General features: G+C 43.0%; 1 protein-coding gene across 1 annotated transcript in view; it reads right to left on the reverse strand.

Annotated features, from left to right (window-relative positions):
* Positions 1-1,865: 1,865 nt before the first annotated feature.
* Positions 1,866-19,975, reverse strand: part of RPN1 (ribophorin I) — a 45,353-nt gene continuing 27,243 nt past the window's right edge. The window contains exons 4-10 of the mRNA XM_036911543.2: positions 19,555-19,764; positions 18,518-18,710; positions 6,032-6,131; positions 5,335-5,473; positions 4,998-5,117; positions 3,727-3,972; positions 1,866-2,475 (exon numbers count right to left, since the gene is read on the reverse strand). Of these exons, the coding sequence (XP_036767438.1) occupies positions 2,293-2,475; positions 3,727-3,972; positions 4,998-5,117; positions 5,335-5,473; positions 6,032-6,131; positions 18,518-18,710; positions 19,555-19,764 (1,191 nt within the window). The 3' untranslated portion in view covers positions 1,866-2,292. The remainder of the gene's footprint in view (positions 2,476-3,726; positions 3,973-4,997; positions 5,118-5,334; positions 5,474-6,031; positions 6,132-18,517; positions 18,711-19,554; positions 19,765-19,975) is intronic.

Raw genomic sequence — 19,975 nt, forward strand, 5'->3', positions numbered from 1 at the left:
CCTCCCCATCTCCATCCCCCATCCCTCTCACAGCCCATCTTGGGCGTGCATTATCAGTATTCAAAGTAAGCCTCACTTCAGTCCGACTTCCATTCCCACCACCCCACTAACATAATCCTAAATCCCCAGAGAACGACTTCATTACCCGCTCCTAGGACCCACAGGCATGGTTTCTTCTAGCTCTGTGACCTCTGAGTACTTGCTGATTGCTCCTCCTTGAAACGTCTTTTCACTTGGCTCCCATGATACCACATGGCCCTGGTCTCTTAACTTCACCCACTTCTCAGCCTGTGTGTAGTGGTGTGCTCCACGTGGCCACTGTACTTTGGAGTCTAGTATTCAATTCTGGGTCTCTTCTTACTTGACACCCTGTAAAGCACCCGGAAGCCCCACAAGCCCCACCTCCCCATCTCCACAGCCATCTTCATGCTGAACAATTCCCATATTATCATTTCCACTGGACTCCCCCCTCCTCTGAGCTCCAGACCTGAATTTCCAACTGCCAGTAGGTACTCCCACCTGGGTGTCTCAGGCACACCCACCTTACCATGTCTGAAACTGATCATAATTTTCCTCAAAACTGGTCTTACATGCCTTTCCATGTTAAATGAATGGTACAGCAATCCCTCAACCAACCCCAATATTCAAGCCACTCATTCATTCATTAACTCACCTACTGTTTCATACACACTGATCTGAACATATGGGTGAGCTTATCAGGAAAAAACCCTGCCCAGCAGAGATAATCTAGTTATCAGACACCTTTCAACTGGGCAGTATGATGGGGAGACGGGCCTAATCGAATTTGAATGAGCCTGGGGGGGTCATGCTCCCCTGAGACAGTAACCTTAAGCGATTACCTTAAGCTAATTCCTGAATAGCAGGAGTTAACTGGGTGAATACAAGGTGTATAGCACAGCAGAGAGAGAAGGGGGGAGAAAGAATGGCACTCACTTGATACTGTTGATTACCCCACCTAAATCTCAACTCCATCTCTGTCTGTACACCACCCTTGCCCAAGCCATCATCTTTTGCCTGGATTACCACATAGGCTCTCAGGTTTTCTCCCACATCCTTCATTAGTTCTAATGAAGGCCAACTAATGGCCTTCATTAGTTCATCCTCAGCCAAAATACAGATTTAGGCATGTCTCTCACACACTCATTTTAGCAGGAAGCCAAAAGCCTTGACAGACCTACAAAGCACCGTCTTGTTCTGGGCTCCTCCACCCTGCAGTCCTTTGTCATACACTGTCCACCTTATTCTCCCGATTCTCTTCAAGTCCTCAAGCCCGGGCCTATTCCAGGGCCGCTGCCCATGCTATGCTCTCTGCCTGAACATTCCACTCCACGATCCCGTGCCATCTTTGTAACTCCTACACGGCTCAACTCCAAAGCCAGTCTCTCAGGGCAACTTTCCCCAACTCCCAGTGCCATCCAGATTATGCCCAGAACTCTCCAGTACACACCATCAGAGGACCCTTTGCCCCTTTCCCTCGCATAGTTTTGTCCATTTGTGACTATGAATTTGTAATCCATCACTTGACCATCTGTATGCTGTACAACCATCTCTAACTGTGCTCATCATTGTCTCTTTAGGGCCTAGTAGAGCATGTGATGCACAATAGTACAGAACAGGCACTCAAAAAATACACGAACAGAGCCCTCACTTCACCACCCTGTCCTGTGACCATATGTAGGCCAATTGACCCCTGTGGCCTCAAGTGTTCTAACATGTAAAATGTAGCCAATACCTGACATGCAAACATGCTGAGGAGCAAATCCATTGTTTAGATAAAAAGCACTTGATAAAAGTACTGTCCCCTAAGAAATAAGTTATGAGAGATTTTCAACAGAACAAACACAAATGGTCACAGTCCCTGCTTTATTTTCATTTGGCCACACATGCTTTTAAAAACACACATACTTGAAAAATACCCAACCATTAGGAATCAGAAAGGCAGTAAAAAAGGGGGCTTATGGGCTGAAAGAACATCCTAGGCTTCGAAACAAAACCGACCTCCAAAATTTCCTCTGTTCAAAACATGAAGATATTTTGTTTTTAATGGGATTTAAGTTTTGGGTTTGTTTTTTTTTTTAAAGAAACGTGTTAAGGACAAAAACTAAGCTTCTGTGTCACCTGAGGCAGGGCCTGGCTTCTCTTCCTTCAAGTTTTTTGCAAAATACAGATGGTTGCATTCATTGGCCTCCATGTTCACCCTGCCCATCACCCCCCAACCTGTCATCTGTAAGTGCAGCACCCCGGGCCCACCCTGGTGACAATGCATGGGGACTACAGAGCATCTAGGATGTGGTCGATCTTGGTGACAAGCTCCTGTCGCTTTGCAGAGATGAGTTTCTCATTCTCGATGTACGTGTCCTTCTTAAGCTTGCCGGCCACCAGCCGCTCAGCTTCCACTGCCGACTTCAGCACCAGCTCCTTGACCTGTGCATCCAGTTTCTGCATTTCGCTCACCTGGCCAGGGCAAGAACAGGGCAGGGCTTACTAGCGCTCCTCCCATGCACATTCAGCAGGGCCCACCACCTCCCAGGATCCTACAGAACCCAAGCTCCCACAGCAGAAAAGGCTGGCTGTGGAGGGAGACAGACAGGTCTGGCTTCCAATGCCAGCTTCACCCCCTACAAACCCTGTTCCTTCAAGCTCTGACCCTGTAAGCAAGTCTCTTCATCATCTCTGGGCCTCAGCTATTGAAGAAGATTATAAGGACTGAGTATGAAAATACATGAAGGCACCTGGCATGGTGCTGGCACCCTGAAGGAACTCAGAGCGCTCATTCTGTTCCCTTCAGCTTGACAAATTAGGCCCAGGGACTCAGTGAGGCAAGTCCAGTGGCAGGGCGGGTAGCAGCGGGATGAAACGATTCCCCATGATCACCTACTGGGTGTCAGGCTGGAGACTTTTATGGTCACAGTCATTCAAAATTCAGCAAATACTTAGAGAGGCATAGTGCTAGGCATGATTCTAGGCTCAGGAAAATAGTAGTGAAGACAGACTGGACATCTCACCCTCATCAAGCTGACAGATAATAAATACGTAAGCACATGAATAAACTGTTTCAGAAAGTGGCAGGTGCTATGAAAAGGGAGTGCTGAGAGTGGAACGTGGACAGGGGGGCTCAGGGACCCTGAGGAGCTTCTCATCCTCATTTACAGGTAACAAGAATGCTGTCACAACACATTCCAAGCAGGGTTCTCAGCTCTTCCCATGCAGTAACTTTTTACACATCTCCAGCCACTGAGAGATAAATACCAAGAACCCCCATTTTACCGATGAGGAAACCGAAGCACAGAAGTTCAGTAACTTGCCCAGGTTTTCTAAATCTGAATCAGAACCTGGATTAAACCCACAATTCTAAGTCTAGGTTCTTCTTACCAAAGCATGAGCAGCCTAGAGGCCTGTGCAGTCTGGCCTCCGGGAAAGGAAGCAGCTGCTTACAAAACCGGCCATGTGGACAGGCTAGCAGAGCTTTCTCCAAACCCAGTTCACAACCAAGACCCCAAAATTTCTTGTTCCACCACAAGGGTGGGCACCACACGACAAGTCTCTGGCTGGGTGTGATGTTACCCCATGAGCTAGCCAAGAGCAGAGCTGCCTGGTGTGTAGCCCAGGCAGAGCGGCCAGGTGGGGCTCTAGACCGTCAGGTACAATCCCCAGAACATGGCAAGGAGCAATGAGCCGAGTGACTCAGTGACGGCAGACACTTACTTTGTCACACAGGTCAGAGCCCTCTGCCTTCAGCTTGGACTGCAGCAGTGCAATCTCACTAGTCAAGGCTTTGTGTTCCGTCTCCAGGCTCTTCTTGCCGCTGTTGAGGGTAGACACATCCCGGGACTGTTTGTACCTATTGACAGTCTCGTCAAAGTGTCGGTAGAGACCTATTCTCTTATTCACCAGGGTCAAGACCTGCTCTGTGATGCAGGCCACCTTCATCCTGGCCTCTGCAGCTGGATCCTGAGGAAGAGACACTATGGGTGATGCCAACCTCCCAAAGAGCACCCACCCTCATCTGTGCAAACAAGAGCAGCTGTCTTCGTGGCAAGTCAGAGAATCAAACCCTTGGTGACACTGAATCCGGACCAGTTCAGCAAAGGGCAGGAAGGGGGACATAAAGATGAAACAGACATTTCCTCCTTAGTCCAGCAGGGCAGACAGAGGTGAAAAAGAGTCCTGATGCCAGAGTGCTCCACAAAATACGAGTTACGCCTGAAGCGTGGTGGTGTGCCAACAATAATAAAGTGCTCCAAAAACATGATGGAGACACAAAAAAGTCAAATCTGGGGCAATTTGAGCATCAAAATAAATAGCACCACTAGACAGTAACCCATGGAATAAAATAAGAATCCAATCAACCAGCTAATCCATCAGGTAGTAAGAAAAACTATTCCTTCAGTAGAATGCCAACTAACAATGTAAAAGGAATCATAGTTTTTCAACCACCAGAGCAGTAACAGATTCAGACAGACATCGGTAGTAAATGCTACAACTGCAGGGCACACATATATGAAGATACATAAGATATATAAGCATATAGTCTCTGCATACAGAAGCTGCCCTTGGACAGCCTCACTAGTCTGAGGACCCAACTAGATCGATGTCTTTGTCCACGCAGACCCCACTGCTCCCACAGGTTCCACTAAAGCGCTCTCTGCTGTCCCACAGACTGCTCCCTCCAGATGAATGCCTTTTGCCACCTTTTCTGTGGGTCCCCTTCTCAGCGCCAAAACCACATACTGGGATGGTTGCCTCATCCCCACATTGCTCACCCGCCAGTAGCAATCTGTCTCACTTAACATCGCACATTGTGATCACAGCAACAAAAACAAGGCGTTTTTACAGTAGGGATTAGCAGAGGCCACAGGTGTGGAGACTGCCTGCCTTGGGCTTGTGGAGAGGACCAGTGCCCTGGTAAGCAATGAAACACATTAGCAAGGTGCAAAATAACCGAAAGATAGGGAGAAAGCCAAAAGGGAGGGTACCTTTGTGATGGAAAAGTCCAGCCTGACATAGATGATGACTGTGAAGAACAAAATGTAGAATGCAGCCACCACCAGTAGGGGCTCCTGCAGCATGAGCACCTTGTTGAACGTGTAGTGGACCTGGAGGGAGAACCAGGAAGGTGGGCATTTACAGGGCTGCTCGGACTCAGAACCCCGGAGCCTCCAGGCCTACTGTCATCCAGGCTCCCCACCCCAGGCTGTGCCCAAGCCACTGCAGCCCAAGGAGGGAAGATAAAGATGGGCAAGTCCTTGGGCCCCAGTACCATTCTCAGGGGAGGAAGGCACAGACAGAAGGCAGAGCAGTGGAGCCACTGACCACGATGTCCTGAATGTGCTGTTCTACCAGGTTTTTCTTGAAGGCAACAATCACAGGGCGGCCAAATGTGTCCAGGTAGGTGTAGTGCAGCTCATCCGGGGAACGGCTGATGTCATAGGGACTGTCAACCTGGATGTTCCTGGAGGCAGATGGGAAGGAAGAAGTGCCTCAGACAAATGGCACTGACCAGCGAGCTTTATGGAGGGGTGGGAGAGTCCCAAGGCTCAGGGGGACTCCAGAGCCACAAAGTTCACACTCCACTACACTGCCCTCAGGCCCCAAGGAACACCAGGCCTCCTGAGCCAGCTGCCCCCTGCCAGAGAGCCCTGAGTATCAGACCACTCTGCTGAGGCAACACCACCTCCCCACAGCCTGCACTCCCCAGCATCCCCGGTTCTGGCCTGCCCTTCAGAGTGACCCGGCCCACACTGTGCTCCCGTGCACTCTACCCAACACAAGCCCCTCGGCCTGCTCAGGCAACACTGGATACTGCCCCTGCCATGCAAGGCCTGCTCCTGGGGGACAGTTTTGTAAATATATCTTGTGCCCTCATTTGAGTTTAACCTTTATGTTTCAACTACGGTCAAAGTGACGTGCTGAGCACCTACTCTATGCCCCTAGAAAACAGCTGGCCCCTGAGGTACCAACAGGGCCCCAGTGGAGCAACAGAAGCAAAGAAAAGAACAGTCACACTCACTTGGCCCCTTCGGGCAAGATGATCTTCACCGTCAGAGAGTCTATGACTTGCTCATCAAACACATGGTCCACAAACCTCATCTTCAGTGCATACTGGTCCCCTGAAGGATCAAGCAGACACAGGCAATGATGTGACCAACAGAAAAGGGCACAGGGGCTGGAGGGAAGGTAAGAGCAGGAGCACTCTCATCTGCTCAGAGAGGAACACAGACATGCCAGCTAAAGCTAATGAGCTGGAAGATTCTGGAAGGTACAGAGGTCATGGTGGCAGCACTTTTAGGTCTTCCCCAATGTCTACACAGAGCAACTAGATAGGGAAACCAAAAACCCATGGACCATATTAACAAAACTAGATAAGAAGGCATCTCCATGAACCCCAAAATACAAAGGGGGGTGTGTGTCAAAGCACCAGTGGCCATCAGACCTGCACATTAGTGTCTGTGGAGGAGAAAGCAAAAGCCGAGGGAGGCAACAGGGCAACTGACAGACCTGAGAACAGAAGAGCCCCCAACAAACAATAATATTCACCAGAGAGCGTTCTCTCCAATGGGAAAACAGCTGATGGTCAGGAGTCCCACCCCTGCATAGCAGTTAAGTAAAATAGACCCACAGATCTGCAAGCCTAGTGCAGTCTAGTCCCTGAGTACTTGGAAAAGCCCATCAGAGCCCCCCGTCTGGGACAGCACCCTACACTAAGGAATCATTCCTTAGTTGAGGCATCAAAAGAAAGCATCAGGGACAACAGCACTACAGGAATACAGCCAGGGAAAGCGGAGCAAGCACGCCACCAGACTTTTACAAGCACGCCACCAGACTTTTAAATACCACGCTGAAACAACAGAGAACAGGGTGGTTACAATCCCACACTAAACGTTCACGGTAAAAATGAGCAACAGAGAAGTCTCATGGTGCTCCTCTTAGAGTAATTTATATTAAAAATCTACAAAAAGAATGTCCCTATAGAAAATGAAACATACCTGAAAACAAATCAGTACTGTCCTCATTATATCAAAACAAGCTAAAATTATAAAAATGACATATGTATCATGAAAGAGCAACATAAACCAGACTTAGAGAAATTCAGAAAAGTGACTCAAGTCAGGGAAAAATTCCAAAATAAAAAATTGTTTTAGAAATGAAGTCTAAGCTAGAAGGAATAGGAGGATATGAAACAGTAAGGCCCTATGAAAAATAAAAGGTGAAAAGAAGAAAAGTTTTAAATGAAGGAAAGAGTCAAGAGAAATTGCCAAATACTGAAGACGGGCAAAGTCTCAACACAAAATTAACAGTAGCCCCCAGGAGCAGACTTTCAAAAAGGTGTGAAGCTCTAAGCTGGAAGAACACAAAGCCCACCCACCCAGGAAGAGCAACCCAGAGCTACCACGGCCACGCCACAACATGTTCTAGCAGAAATGTTCAACTTTAAAGAAAGAATCCCTTCAACATCCAGATAAAAAGAACACATGACTTACAGGGGGAAGAAACTAGATCTCATCCTACTTTGACAGGAATACTTTATGTATACCCCCCCAAAATCAGAAGTAACATTTTAAGATATTGAAGGAAAGACACGTAAGCCAAGGATTTTTGTATTCAGCAAGTGACTTTAAGCACAAAAGGCACATCCTGTCATCGACATGTAAGCACTTATGCCCTCAAGCCCTGCCTAAGGAACACAATAGAGACTGAGCTTCACACAACCAAAATGACCAGAGCAGTCGAGCATCGCAAGGCCTACCGGTGAGCACTGAATACAGAGCTCCCTGTAGAACTAAGATCAAATTACAAGAGGGAACACTGTGTGATGGCTGTTTGTCCTGACGATGAGCGCACAGCATACCAAAGACACGGGGAGGATATGCAAAAATATGAAAGGTCTTTAACACTATTCAGCCATCCGATTGGAAGTGGTAGTAGTATGACCGTTTTTATTGAGACTTGTATATTCGATGTGGGATAAACAAATACAGCATACTGTAATTTTGTCACCCCGTGTTTCCTTCAGATCCAGGATTCTTGATATGGAATTAGATACAGATATAATACAGGAGAAAATCCCTATAGGTCATACTTGGAAGTAACCTGGAAGTTTATGAATTCATGGTTTTTACACACAGACATAGTACATAGTACATTCACCTGGCTGTCAATTGAGAAGACCTAGAAATTGACCAGCCCAACAGCTGTCGGCATTCCTACTTCTCAGACTGTGATCTTAAAACACCTTTTCTCCAAACAGGCACATGAAAAGATGCTCCACGTCACTAATCATCAGAGAAATGCACATTAAAACCACAATGAGATATCACCTCACACCAGTTAGGATGCCCAACATCCAAAAGACAAACAACAAATGTTGGCGAGGATGTGGAGAAACGGGAACCCTCCTACACTGCTGGTGGGAATGTAAACTAGTTCAACCGTTGTGGAAAGCAGTATGGAGGTTCCTCAAAAAACTCAAAATAGAAATACCATTTGACCCAGGAATTCCACTCCTACGAATTTAACCTAAGAATGCAGCAGCCCAGTTTGAAAAAGACAGATCATCCCTATGTTTATTGCAGCACTATTTACAATACCCAAGAAATGGAAGCGACCTAAGTGTCCATCAGTAGATGAATGGATAAAGAAGATGTGGTACATATACACGGTGGAATATTACTCAGGCATAAGAAAACAAATCCTACCATTTGCAACAACATGGATGGAGCTCGAGGGTATTATGCTCAGTGAAATAAGCCAGGCAGAGAAAGACTACCAAATGATTTCACTCATCTGTGGAGTGTAAGAACAAAGAAAAAAACTGAAGGAACTAAACAGCAGCAGACTACAGAACCCAAGAATGTACTAACAGTTACCAAAGGGAAAGGGACTGGGGAGGGTGGGTGGGAAGGGAGGGATAAGGGGGGAAATGGGGCATTACGATTAGTACGCATAATGTAGGCAGGGGACACGGGAAAGGCAGTATATACAGAGAAGACAAGTAATGATTCTATAGCATCTTACTATGCTGATAGACAGTGACTGTAATGGGGTATGTGGTGGGGACTTGATAATGGGGGCAGTCTAATAACCATAATGTTGTTCAAGTAATTGCACATTAATGATATCAAAATTTTTTTAAAAACACCTTTTTTCCAAGAGAAGAAAATAGTTTTGGGGAGAAACGTCCAATTTGAGGTCTGGGACAGAAAATACATGAGTTGAGCCTGGAATATCTTCTCCTAAGGCAGCAAGGAAGCTAACAGAAATGAATAGGGTCATGTCCAAAGGATTCAGGAACTTAGAGTGAGCTTCAAATGGGATAATCACTGCAAATAAAGCCCATAAAATGATTAAACATATGAAGTATATAACAATTAAGAGAAAAACTTTACTGGTCATCCAGTAAATAAAACGGAAAATAATCAAGTGTTTTCCCTGCAACACTGGGAAACCACGGAGTAGATAACGGGAAGTGTCACCTTACAAAATACACCTAATAAATCCAAAAGAAATGCTAGGCTTAGATCAGTGATTTGCAGAACTAGAATCTAGGCACTGAGCTCCCACCGGGAGGCACCAGACACCACTCACTGCATGCTCTGATGAGGACACATCATCAGTGGGGTCTTGCTAAAGGGATCAAACCCAAGTCTGATCAAGTCTCCAAGGATGGATATCAATTTACAGCAAATACAGAAGGCAGGACTGTATTGACATGCACAATGAGTAAGCAGTCAGCAAAATCCACAATGCTTACATGACAAGTGGGCTCAAGCGCTTCAACAGAACAATTTAAGGAAAAAGATGGAGAAGGAAGCCATGATTAATTGGGACTGGTAAGACAAATTACACTTTCCGTAAAGGCAAAACTAAGAGACTACCTAGACAAGTACACTTCAGTGGTAAAACTGGAGAAACTCAAGAAAGTGATTACTAAGTCAGAATGGTGACTACTACTGGGGAAAGGAAGAGGGCCTCCTGAGCAGCTGGAAAATTTGTTCCTCTTATAAAATATACTGAGCTAGGGGTGGAGCCAAGATGGCGGTGTGAGTAGAGCAGTGGAAATCTCCCCCCCAAAACCACATATATCTATGAAAATATAACAAAGATAACTCTTCCTAGAATAAAGACCAGAGGACACAGGACAGACCACATCCACACCTGCGAGAACCCAGCACCTCGCAAAGGGGGTAAGATACAAGCCCCGGCACGGCAGGACCCGAGCACCCCTCCCCCCAGCTCCCGGCGGGAGGAGAGGAGTCGGAGCAGGAGGGAGAGGGAGACCAGGACTGCTAAACACTCAGCCCCAGCCATCCGGACCAGAGTGCAGACAGTGCATGCGCGGGGCCCTGGATACTAGGGAAACAGAGCAGCAAGAACGGTGAGCGGGTAACGGAGGCCGGCACCAGAGGTCAAAAGAAAAGCGAGCGGCCATTTTTTTTGTTGTTGTTGTTCTTTTGTTTTGGCAAGTGCTTTTTGGAAGTCTTAAAGGGACAGGGACACCAATACTGGGAAACAGGGCAGCAAGACCGGTGAGTGGGTGCCTGAGGTTGGCACTGGAGAATAAAGAAAAACGAGTGGCCATTTTTTTTTTTTGTGGTCGTTGTTTTGTTTTGGCGGGTGCTTTTTGGAAGTCTTAAAGGGGCAGGGCGGGACACTTAGTCCAGAGGTAGGGAATCTGGGAATCTCTGGGCACTCTAATCCCCTGGGCTGCAGGGAGCACGGAGGCCCCTTACGGAGATAAATAGCCTCCCTGCCGCTCCCCCTCCAACACGACTCCACCATTTTGGAGCAGAGCAGCCTGAGCCAGGCCACGCCCACAGCAACAGTGGAGATAAACTCCATAGCAGCCGGGCAGGAAGCAGAAACCCTGTCTGCGCGCAGCTGCCCAGCACAAGCCACTACAGGCCACTGTTCTCCCAGGAGAGGAAGGCCACAAACCAACAAGATGGGAAGTTCTTCCAGCCGTCACTCGTCCCAGCTCTGCAAACTATTCCTAACACCATGAAAAGACAAAATTACTGGCAAACCAAGATCACAGAGACACCAGAGAAGGAGACAGACGTAACCAGTCCTCCTGACAAAGAATTCAAAATAAAAATCATAAACATGCTGACAGAGATGCAGAGAAATACGCAAGAGAAATGGGATGAAGTCCGGAAGTAGATCACAGATGCCAGAAAGGAGATTGCAGAAATGAAACAAACACTGGAAGGGTTTATAAGCAGAATGGATAGAATGCAAGAGGCCATTGATGGAATTGAAATCAGAGAACAGGAACGCATAGAAGCTGATGCAGAGAGAGATAAAAGGATCTCCAGGAATGAAACAATATTAAGAGAACTGTGTGACCAATCCAAAAGGAACAATATCCGTATTATAGGGGTACCAGAAGAAGAAGAGAGGAAAATGGATGGAAAGTATCTTGGAAGAAATAATTTCTGGAAACTTCCCCAAACTGGGGGAGGAAATAATCGAACAGACCACGGAAATACACAGAACCCCCAACAGAAAGGATCCAAGGAGGACAACACCAAGACACGTAATAATTAAAATGGCAAAGATCAAGGACAAGGAAAGAGTTTTAAAGGCAGCTAGAGAGAAAAAGGTCACCTATAAAGGAAAACCCATCAAGCTAACGTCAGACTTCTCGACAGAAACCCTACAGGCCAGAAGAGAATGGCATGATATATTTAATGCAATGAAACAGAAGGGCCTTGAACCAAGGATACTATATCCAGCACAACTATCATTTAAATATGAAGGAGGGATTAAACAATTCCCAGACAAGCAAAAGCTGAGGGAATTTCCTTCCCACAAACCACCTCTACAGGACATCTTACAGGGACTGCTCTAGATGGGAACACTCCTAAAAAGAGCACAGAACAAAATACCCAACATATGAAGAATGGAGGAGGAGGAATAAGAAGGGAGAGAAGAAAAGAATCTTCAGACAGTCTATATAACAGCTCAATAAGCGAGCTAAGTAAGGCAGTAAGATACTAAAGAGGCTAACCTTGAACCTTTGGTAACCACGAATTTAAAGCCTGCAATGGCAATAAGTACATATCTTTCAATAGTCACCCTAAATGTAAATGGACTTAACGCACCAATCAAAAGACACAGAGTAATAGAATGGATAAAAAAGCAAAACCCATCTACATGCTGCTTACAAGAAACTCACCTCAAACCCAAAGACATGTACAGACTAAAAGTCAAGGGATGGAAAAACATATTTCAGGCAAACAACAGCGAGAAGAAAGCAGCGGTTGCAGTACTAATATCAGACAAAATAGACTTCAAAACAAAGACAGTAACAAGAGATAAAGAAGGACACTACATAATGATAAAGGGTTCAGTCCAACAAGAGGATATAACCATTCTAAATATATATGCACCCAACACAGGTGCACCAGCATATGTGAAACAAATACTAACAGAACTAAAGGGGGAAATAGACTGCAATGCATTCATTTTAGGAGACTTCAATACACCACTCACCCCAAAGGATAGATCCACCGGGCAGAAAATAAGTAAGGACACGGAAACACTGAACAACACAGTAGAACAGATGGACCTAATAGACATCTATAGAACTCTACATCCAAAAGCAACAGGATATACATTCTTCTCAACTGCACATGGAACATTCTCCAGAATAGACCACATACTAGCCCACAAAAAGGCCTCAGCAAAATCCAAAATATTGAAATTCTACCAACCAATTTTTCAGACCACAAAGGTATAAAACTAGAAATAAATTCTACAAAGAAAACAAAAAGGCTCACAAACATATGGAGACTTAACAACATGCTCCTAAATAATCAATGGATCAACAAACAAATTAAAATAGAGATCCAGCAATATATAGAAATAAATGACAACAAAAACACAAAGCCCCAACTTCTGTGGGACACAGCAAAAGCAGTCTTAAGAGGAAAGTATATAGCGATTCAGGCACACTTGAAGAAGGAAGAACAATCCCAAATGAATAGTCTAACATCATAATTATCGAAATTGGAAAAAGAAGAACAAATGAGGCCTAAAGTCAGCAGAAGGAGGGACATAATAAAGATCAGAGAAGAAATAAACAAAATTGAGAAGAATAAAACAATAGCAAAAATCAATGAAACCAAGAGCTGGTTCTACGAGAAAATAAACAAAATAGATAAGCCAGTAGCCAAACTTATTAAGAGAAAAAGAGAATCAACACAAATCAACAGAATCAGAAATGAGAACGGAAAAATCACGACAGACTCCACAGAAATACAAAGAATTATTAAAGACTACTATGAAAACCTATATGCCAACAAGCTGGAAAACCTAGAAGAAATGGACAACTTCCTAGAAAAATACGACCTTCCAAGACTGACCAAGGAAGAAACACAAAAGTTAAACAAACCAATTACAAGCAAAGAAATTGAAAAGGTAATCAAAAAAATTCCCAAGAACAAAACCCCCGGGCCAGACGGATTTACCTCGGAATTTTATCAGACACACAGAGAAGACATAATACCCATTCTTCTTAAAGATTTCCAAAACATAGAAGAGGAGGGAATACTCCCAAACACATTCTATGAAGCCAACATCACCCTAATACCAAAACCAAGCAAAGACCCCACCAAAAAAGAAAATTACAGACCAATGTCCCTGATGAACATAGATGCAAAAATACTCAATAAAATACTAGCAAACCAAATTCAAAAATATATCAAAAGGATTATACACCACGACCAAGTGGGATTCATCCCAGGGATGCAAGGATGGTACAACATTTGAAAATCCATCAACATCTTCCACCACATAAACAAAAAGAAAGACAAAAGCAACATGATAATCTCCATAGATGCTGAAAAAGCATTCGACAAAATTCAACATCCATTCATGATATAAACTCTCAGCAAAATGGGTATAGAGGGCAAGTACCTCAACATAATAAAGGCCATATATTATAAACCCACAGCCAGCATCATACTGAACAGCGAGAAGTTGAAAGGTTTTCCTCTGAGATCGGGAACAAGACAGGGATGCCCACTCTCCCCACTGTTATTTAAGATAGTACTGGAGGTCCTGGCCACGGCAATTAGACAAAACAAAGAAATACAAGGAATCCAGATTGGTAAAGAAGAGCTAAACTGTCACTATTTGCAGATGACATGATATTTTACATAAAAAACCCTAAAGACTCCACTCCAAAACTACTAGAACTGATATTGGAATACAGCAAAGTTGCAGGATACAAAATTAACACACAGAAATCTGTGGCTTTCCTATACACTAACAATGAACCAATAGAAAGAGAAATCAGGAAAACAATTCCATTCACAATAGCATCAAAAAGAATGAAATACCTAGGAATAAATCTAACCAAAGAAGTGAAAGACCTATACTCTGAAAACTACAAGTCACTCTTAAGAGAAATTAAAGGGGACACTAACAAATGGAAACTCATCCCATGCTCGTGGCTAGGAAGAATTAATATCGTCAAAATGGCCATCCTGCCCAAAACAATATACAGATTTGATGCAATCCCTATCAAATTACCAACAACATTCTTCAATGAAGTGGAACAAATAATTCAAAAATTCATATGGAAACACCAAAGACCCCAAATAGCCAAAGCAATCCTGAGAAAGAAGAATAAAGTAGGGGGGATCTCACTCCCCAACTTCAAGCTCTACTATAAAGCCATAGTAATCAAGACAATTTGGTACAGGCACAAGAACAGAGCCACAGACCAGTGGAACAGAATAGAGACTCCAGACATTAACTCAAACATATATGGTCAATTAATATTTGATAAAGGAGCCATGGACATACAATGGGGAAATGACAGTCTCTTCAACAGATGGTGCTGGTAAAACTGGACAGCTACGTGTAGGAGAATGAAACAGGACCATTGTCTAACCCCATATACAAAAGTAAATTCAAAATGGATCAAAGACCTGAATGTAAGTCATGAAACCATTAAACTCTTGGAAAAAAACATAGGCAAAAACCTCTTTGACATAAACATAAGTGACCTCTTCTTGAACATATCTCCCCGGGCAAGGAAAACAACAGCAAAAATGAACAAGTGGGACTATATTAAGCTGAAAAGCTTCTGTACAGCAAAAGAAACCATCAATAGAACAAAAAGGAACCCTACAGTATGGGAGAATATATTTGTAAATGACAGATCCGATAAAGGCTTGACATCCAAAATATATACAGAGCTCACACGCCTCAACAAACAAAAAACAAATAATCCAATTAAAAAATGGGCAGAGGAACTGAACAGTTCTCCACAAAAGAAATACAAAGAGATGGCCAACAAACACATGAAAAGATGCGCCACATCACTAATTATCAGAGAAATGCAAATTAAAACTACAATGAGGTATCACCTCACACCAGTAAGGATGGCTACCATCCAAAAGACAAACAACAACAAATGTTGGCGAGGTTGCGGAGAAAGGGGAACCCTCCTACACTGCTGGTGGGAATGTAAATTAGTTCAACCATTGTGGAAAGCAGTATGGAGGTTCATCAAAATGCTCAAAACAGACTTACCATTTGACCCAGGAATTCCACTCCTAGCAATTTACCCTAAGAACGCAGCAATCAAGTTTGAGAAAGACAGATGCACCCCTATGTTTATCGCAGCACTATTTACAATAGCCAAGAATTGGAAGCAACCTAAATGTCCATTGGTAGATGAATGGATAAAGAAGATGTGGTACATATACATAATGGAATACTACTCAGCCATAAGAAGAGGGCAAATCCTACCATTTGCAGCAACATGGATGGAGCTGGAGGGTATTATGCTCAGTGAAATAAGCCAAGCGGAGAAAGAGAAATACCAAATGATTTCACTCTTCTGTGGAGTATAAGAACAAAGGAAAAATTGAAGGAACAAAACAGCAGTGGAATCACAGAACCCAAGAATGGACTAACAGGTACCAAAGGGAAAGGGACTGGGGAGGATGGGTGGGTAGGGAGGGATAAGGGGGGGAGTAGAAGGGGGGTATTAAGATTAGCATGCATGGGGGGGTGGGAGAAAGGGGAGGGCTGTACAACACAGAGAAGACAAGTAGTGATTCTACATTTTGCTATGCTGATGGACAATGACTGTAAAGGGGTTTACAGGGGGGACCTGGTATAGGGGAGAGCCTAGTAAACATAATATTCTTCATGTAAGTGTAGATTAAACAAGAAAAAAAAAGAAAGAAAAGGGGGATTACTCCCTGATAGGATAAAACTAACTGTAAATCAACGATTAATGCATGCTTTAAATATCCTTAATTTTGATCACTTAAAGGGTGTCAGATGACCGGCTATGGAGGTACATTTTTCTGATAATATTCCTTCCTCTTAAAAAAAAAAAATTAAATAAATAAATAATTAATTAATTAAAAAAAGCAGTTCCTGTGTGGTGACCTCCAATGACTTCCTCACAATGGTATAAAGGGCATATCAAAGTGTGGGCAACGGGTCTGTTTGTGTTTATACAGAGGATCAAAGCCTAATTTGGCTACCCAGAAAATGAACTAAGATACGATATGAAAAAGAACTTCCAACATCTGCACTCTCTGGAAGACTCATGCCAGAAGATGACCATCAAAAAACCTCAACAAAGATCCAGGCTATGCTGCAGTTGTAGCTGCATTCATCCCACTGGTTCCTGGACTTGCCATGGGAATGAAGAAGGAGATATCTAAGCTGGCCTGTGCATACAGTAAAACAATAAATTTGACTGGATCTATACTGTTGGAACTCAACCAAGAATTAGGAGAAGTGCAAGTTGTAGCGCTCCAAAATCTTACGACTACAGACTATCTACTGTTAAAAGAACATATGGGATGTGAACAGTCCCCAAGAATGGGTTGTTTAATTTGTCTGATTTCTCTCAGACTGTTCAAGTTCAGTTTGGACAATATCCACCAGGTCATAGATAAGTTTTCACAAATGCCTAGGGTGCCTAACTGGTTTTCTTGGTTTCACTGGAGATGGCTGGTAATTATAGGTCTGCTTTGGTTATGTAACTGTATTCCTATTATGTTAATGTGTGTATGCAATTTAATTAGTAGTTTAAAACCTATACATGCTGAAGTTACTCTACAAGAAGATATGTCAAGGAAATAATCAATCTTCCCATGTTTTCTTCCGTCTGCTACTCCGATAGCTTTTCTTCTTCCTTCCTAATTACAAACCTTAAATAGAATTCATGCCTCAAATCGCATTTACCGAGTATCATAATTCTTCCAAGTGGTAAAGATACCTCAAGACAAATACTGGGCATAAAAGCCACAGGGCATACATCTGCAAAGAAGTAAAAAGCTAACCTTTTCAAACAATATTTCCTCTCTCTCACTTGCCAACTTTACATTTCCCTGTATGGCCCCGGAAGTTGACTGGTTAGCCAGAGATGGGTAAGATTCCTCAAGGGAGGAACAACCTAAGACAGGCACAGTTGCAGGGGGGCCATCAGGTGAGAAATTGGGGAACAACAGAGGTGAGGCTTAGAACCTCACCCCCATTTTGAGAGAAATCTTCTGCATCCATGGATGTTTTATTGCCCTTGTCTAGCTTGGATTAACACTTAGTCTACAGGCACACACCTGATCATCTACATTTGCTCTCTTACAAAACTAAACTATGTTTTCTACCTTTATCTTGCATCTACCTACCACTTCAGCATTTTATTTAAAAAAGTAATAATAATAATAATAATAAGGGAGAAATGTGGGATTCACATATAAATCAAGTATAAAAATCAAACGAATATTCATATTTGACCTGATTGTTTATAGTTCATAATGCGTGATCAAAACCTAAAGTTTCTGTGATGACTGCCCTTGTACTGTTCACCATGTAAGAACTTATTCACTACGTAAGAATTTGTTCACCATGTAAGAACTTGTTCGTTATGCGTCAGAAGATTGGAGACTGACAAGAATTAGGCTTGGGGTGGATTAATGATTGTGTATTGAGCATTGAGTCCCCTATACAGAATTTTATTGTTGTTAACAACCATTTATTTGATCAATAAATATGAGAGATGCCCTCTCCAAAAAAAAAAAAAAATTTACTGAGCTATACATTTGCATGGTTTTCTGTTTTATTTTGTATTAAAAAGGCTTGAAGAAAATATGACAAAATGTTTACAATCATTAGCTCTGGGTGCTTGTGTAAAAGTGTCTATTGTTCTCTGAATTTTTATTTTTTAAATACCTCAATTTAAAAGAATTTAAGCAATTCCATCTTACAAAGACCTGGGGATAAGAGGATCTTTACTATACCATAGGCATGTATTACTTTTACAAAAGTAACATGTATCCACCATGAATGGTTGTTCCTGATATCCCAGCCTTTCTAAGAATGACCAGAGAACACTCCTCCCCCATCTAAAGGAACTGGCAATTGTCAAAACAAGCAAAAAAACCAACTAACAAAAACATGTAAGAAACTAAGGACAAAGAATCTCCCCCTTTCTACTACCTAACTATTGAAGACTGACCCAAATTATAGAGGTACTCATAGCTTGGGAGGTTGTAGCCAACGATGTAATGGGTCTTCCATCCACCAAAGAGAGGGAAGCGAGGCCGAATTTCCATCTCTACAGAGTCATCCAAAATGAGGAGGTGGCTGGTGGACACATTGCCAATCTCATCCCGGTAATAAACGTCCTGGGCAGCGGCAGGGAGGATGGTCTGCAAGAGAGTGGACGTACCTTCTGAAGGCTCCAGAAAGCTCTTCAGAGGAAATGATTCTAAATTCAGAAAAGACTTTGTACACAAAAACCTTCACCATAATACTATTCAATTAAAATAGTCCCCAAACTGAAAACAACCTAAAAAGTCCAATTTCCCCATGACTTCAAAGTTTCTAGATTTTGCATCTACTTCTCAATCAAGGTTGGTTAAGTAGCCAAAATTTTCTAAATAAGTAATGAAGAGAATGGTAAATGCTTTTATGAATACTGAAGAACTCATACAAAAGAGAAACAATCTCTAGTTATCTCCAGGGAGGAGAGCTAAAGATGGAAGAATTTATATCAAAGGACTAAGTGGAAGGGTTACAGAAGGGATGTCTCCACCTTTATTTTATCTTCCAACCCTGTAAGCATATTTTGGTAATCAGGAGGAAAAATGTTAACACCTCAACATAATGGGCCTTTCTGCAATATGTAAGTACATGAATATGCTTACAGTATTTCACTTATTAAGACAAAAGGTACAAAACCTCATATGCAATATGAGCAAACTTTTTTTTAAAACAGCATTATAAAAGAAAAAGGAAATATATAAAAATGTCAGCAATACCAGTGTCTGGATGGTGTTGTTATGTTTTATCTATTACCCAATCTTCTTTAAAATAAAATACTTACATAAACAGGATTTTTTCTTTTTAAGATTTGTTGGTTCTAACACTGTCACTCAATTACTTGCACATCAATCAATCCGAAACAACTGTCCATAGTTAGCTATTTTCAAAGAAAGGGAAGATATGATAAAGTCATAGTTTCTCCCAATGTCCAAGTTGAACACTCTATACCTTAAAAGATCGGATGGAAGATATCCCACTGTCTGGCTGCCTCTGGTAATCATAGCGTGAGAAAGGCCCCTTCAACACAGCCCCCGTGTGCTTCAAGTCCACATTTTCTTCCACAGCAATATTACCCCAATGAGAGACCTCGATGACTCGGGTCATGCTGGTGATAGTCAGGAAAGGGCTGTTGTTTTCATAATGTATTTTAAACGTATCCTGGAGAGGAAATGAACAAGTAGTTCCAAGTTTTAGTGACAGAGGGACCAACACTAGTTGAAACCAAACTGACTGGAGACAATCTATACATCAGCTACAGAGTGGTTAAATATGATGTATCTAATATATGCAACATTTAAAAATAATGTTTACTAGGAATTTTTAATGATACAAGGAGTTAAATACTCATGATCTATTATTAAATGGAAAA

Source organism: Manis pentadactyla, chromosome 1, assembly GCF_030020395.1.
Source record: "Manis pentadactyla isolate mManPen7 chromosome 1, mManPen7.hap1, whole genome shotgun sequence".
In the NCBI taxonomy this organism is placed as follows: Eukaryota; Metazoa; Chordata; class Mammalia; order Pholidota; family Manidae; genus Manis; species Manis pentadactyla.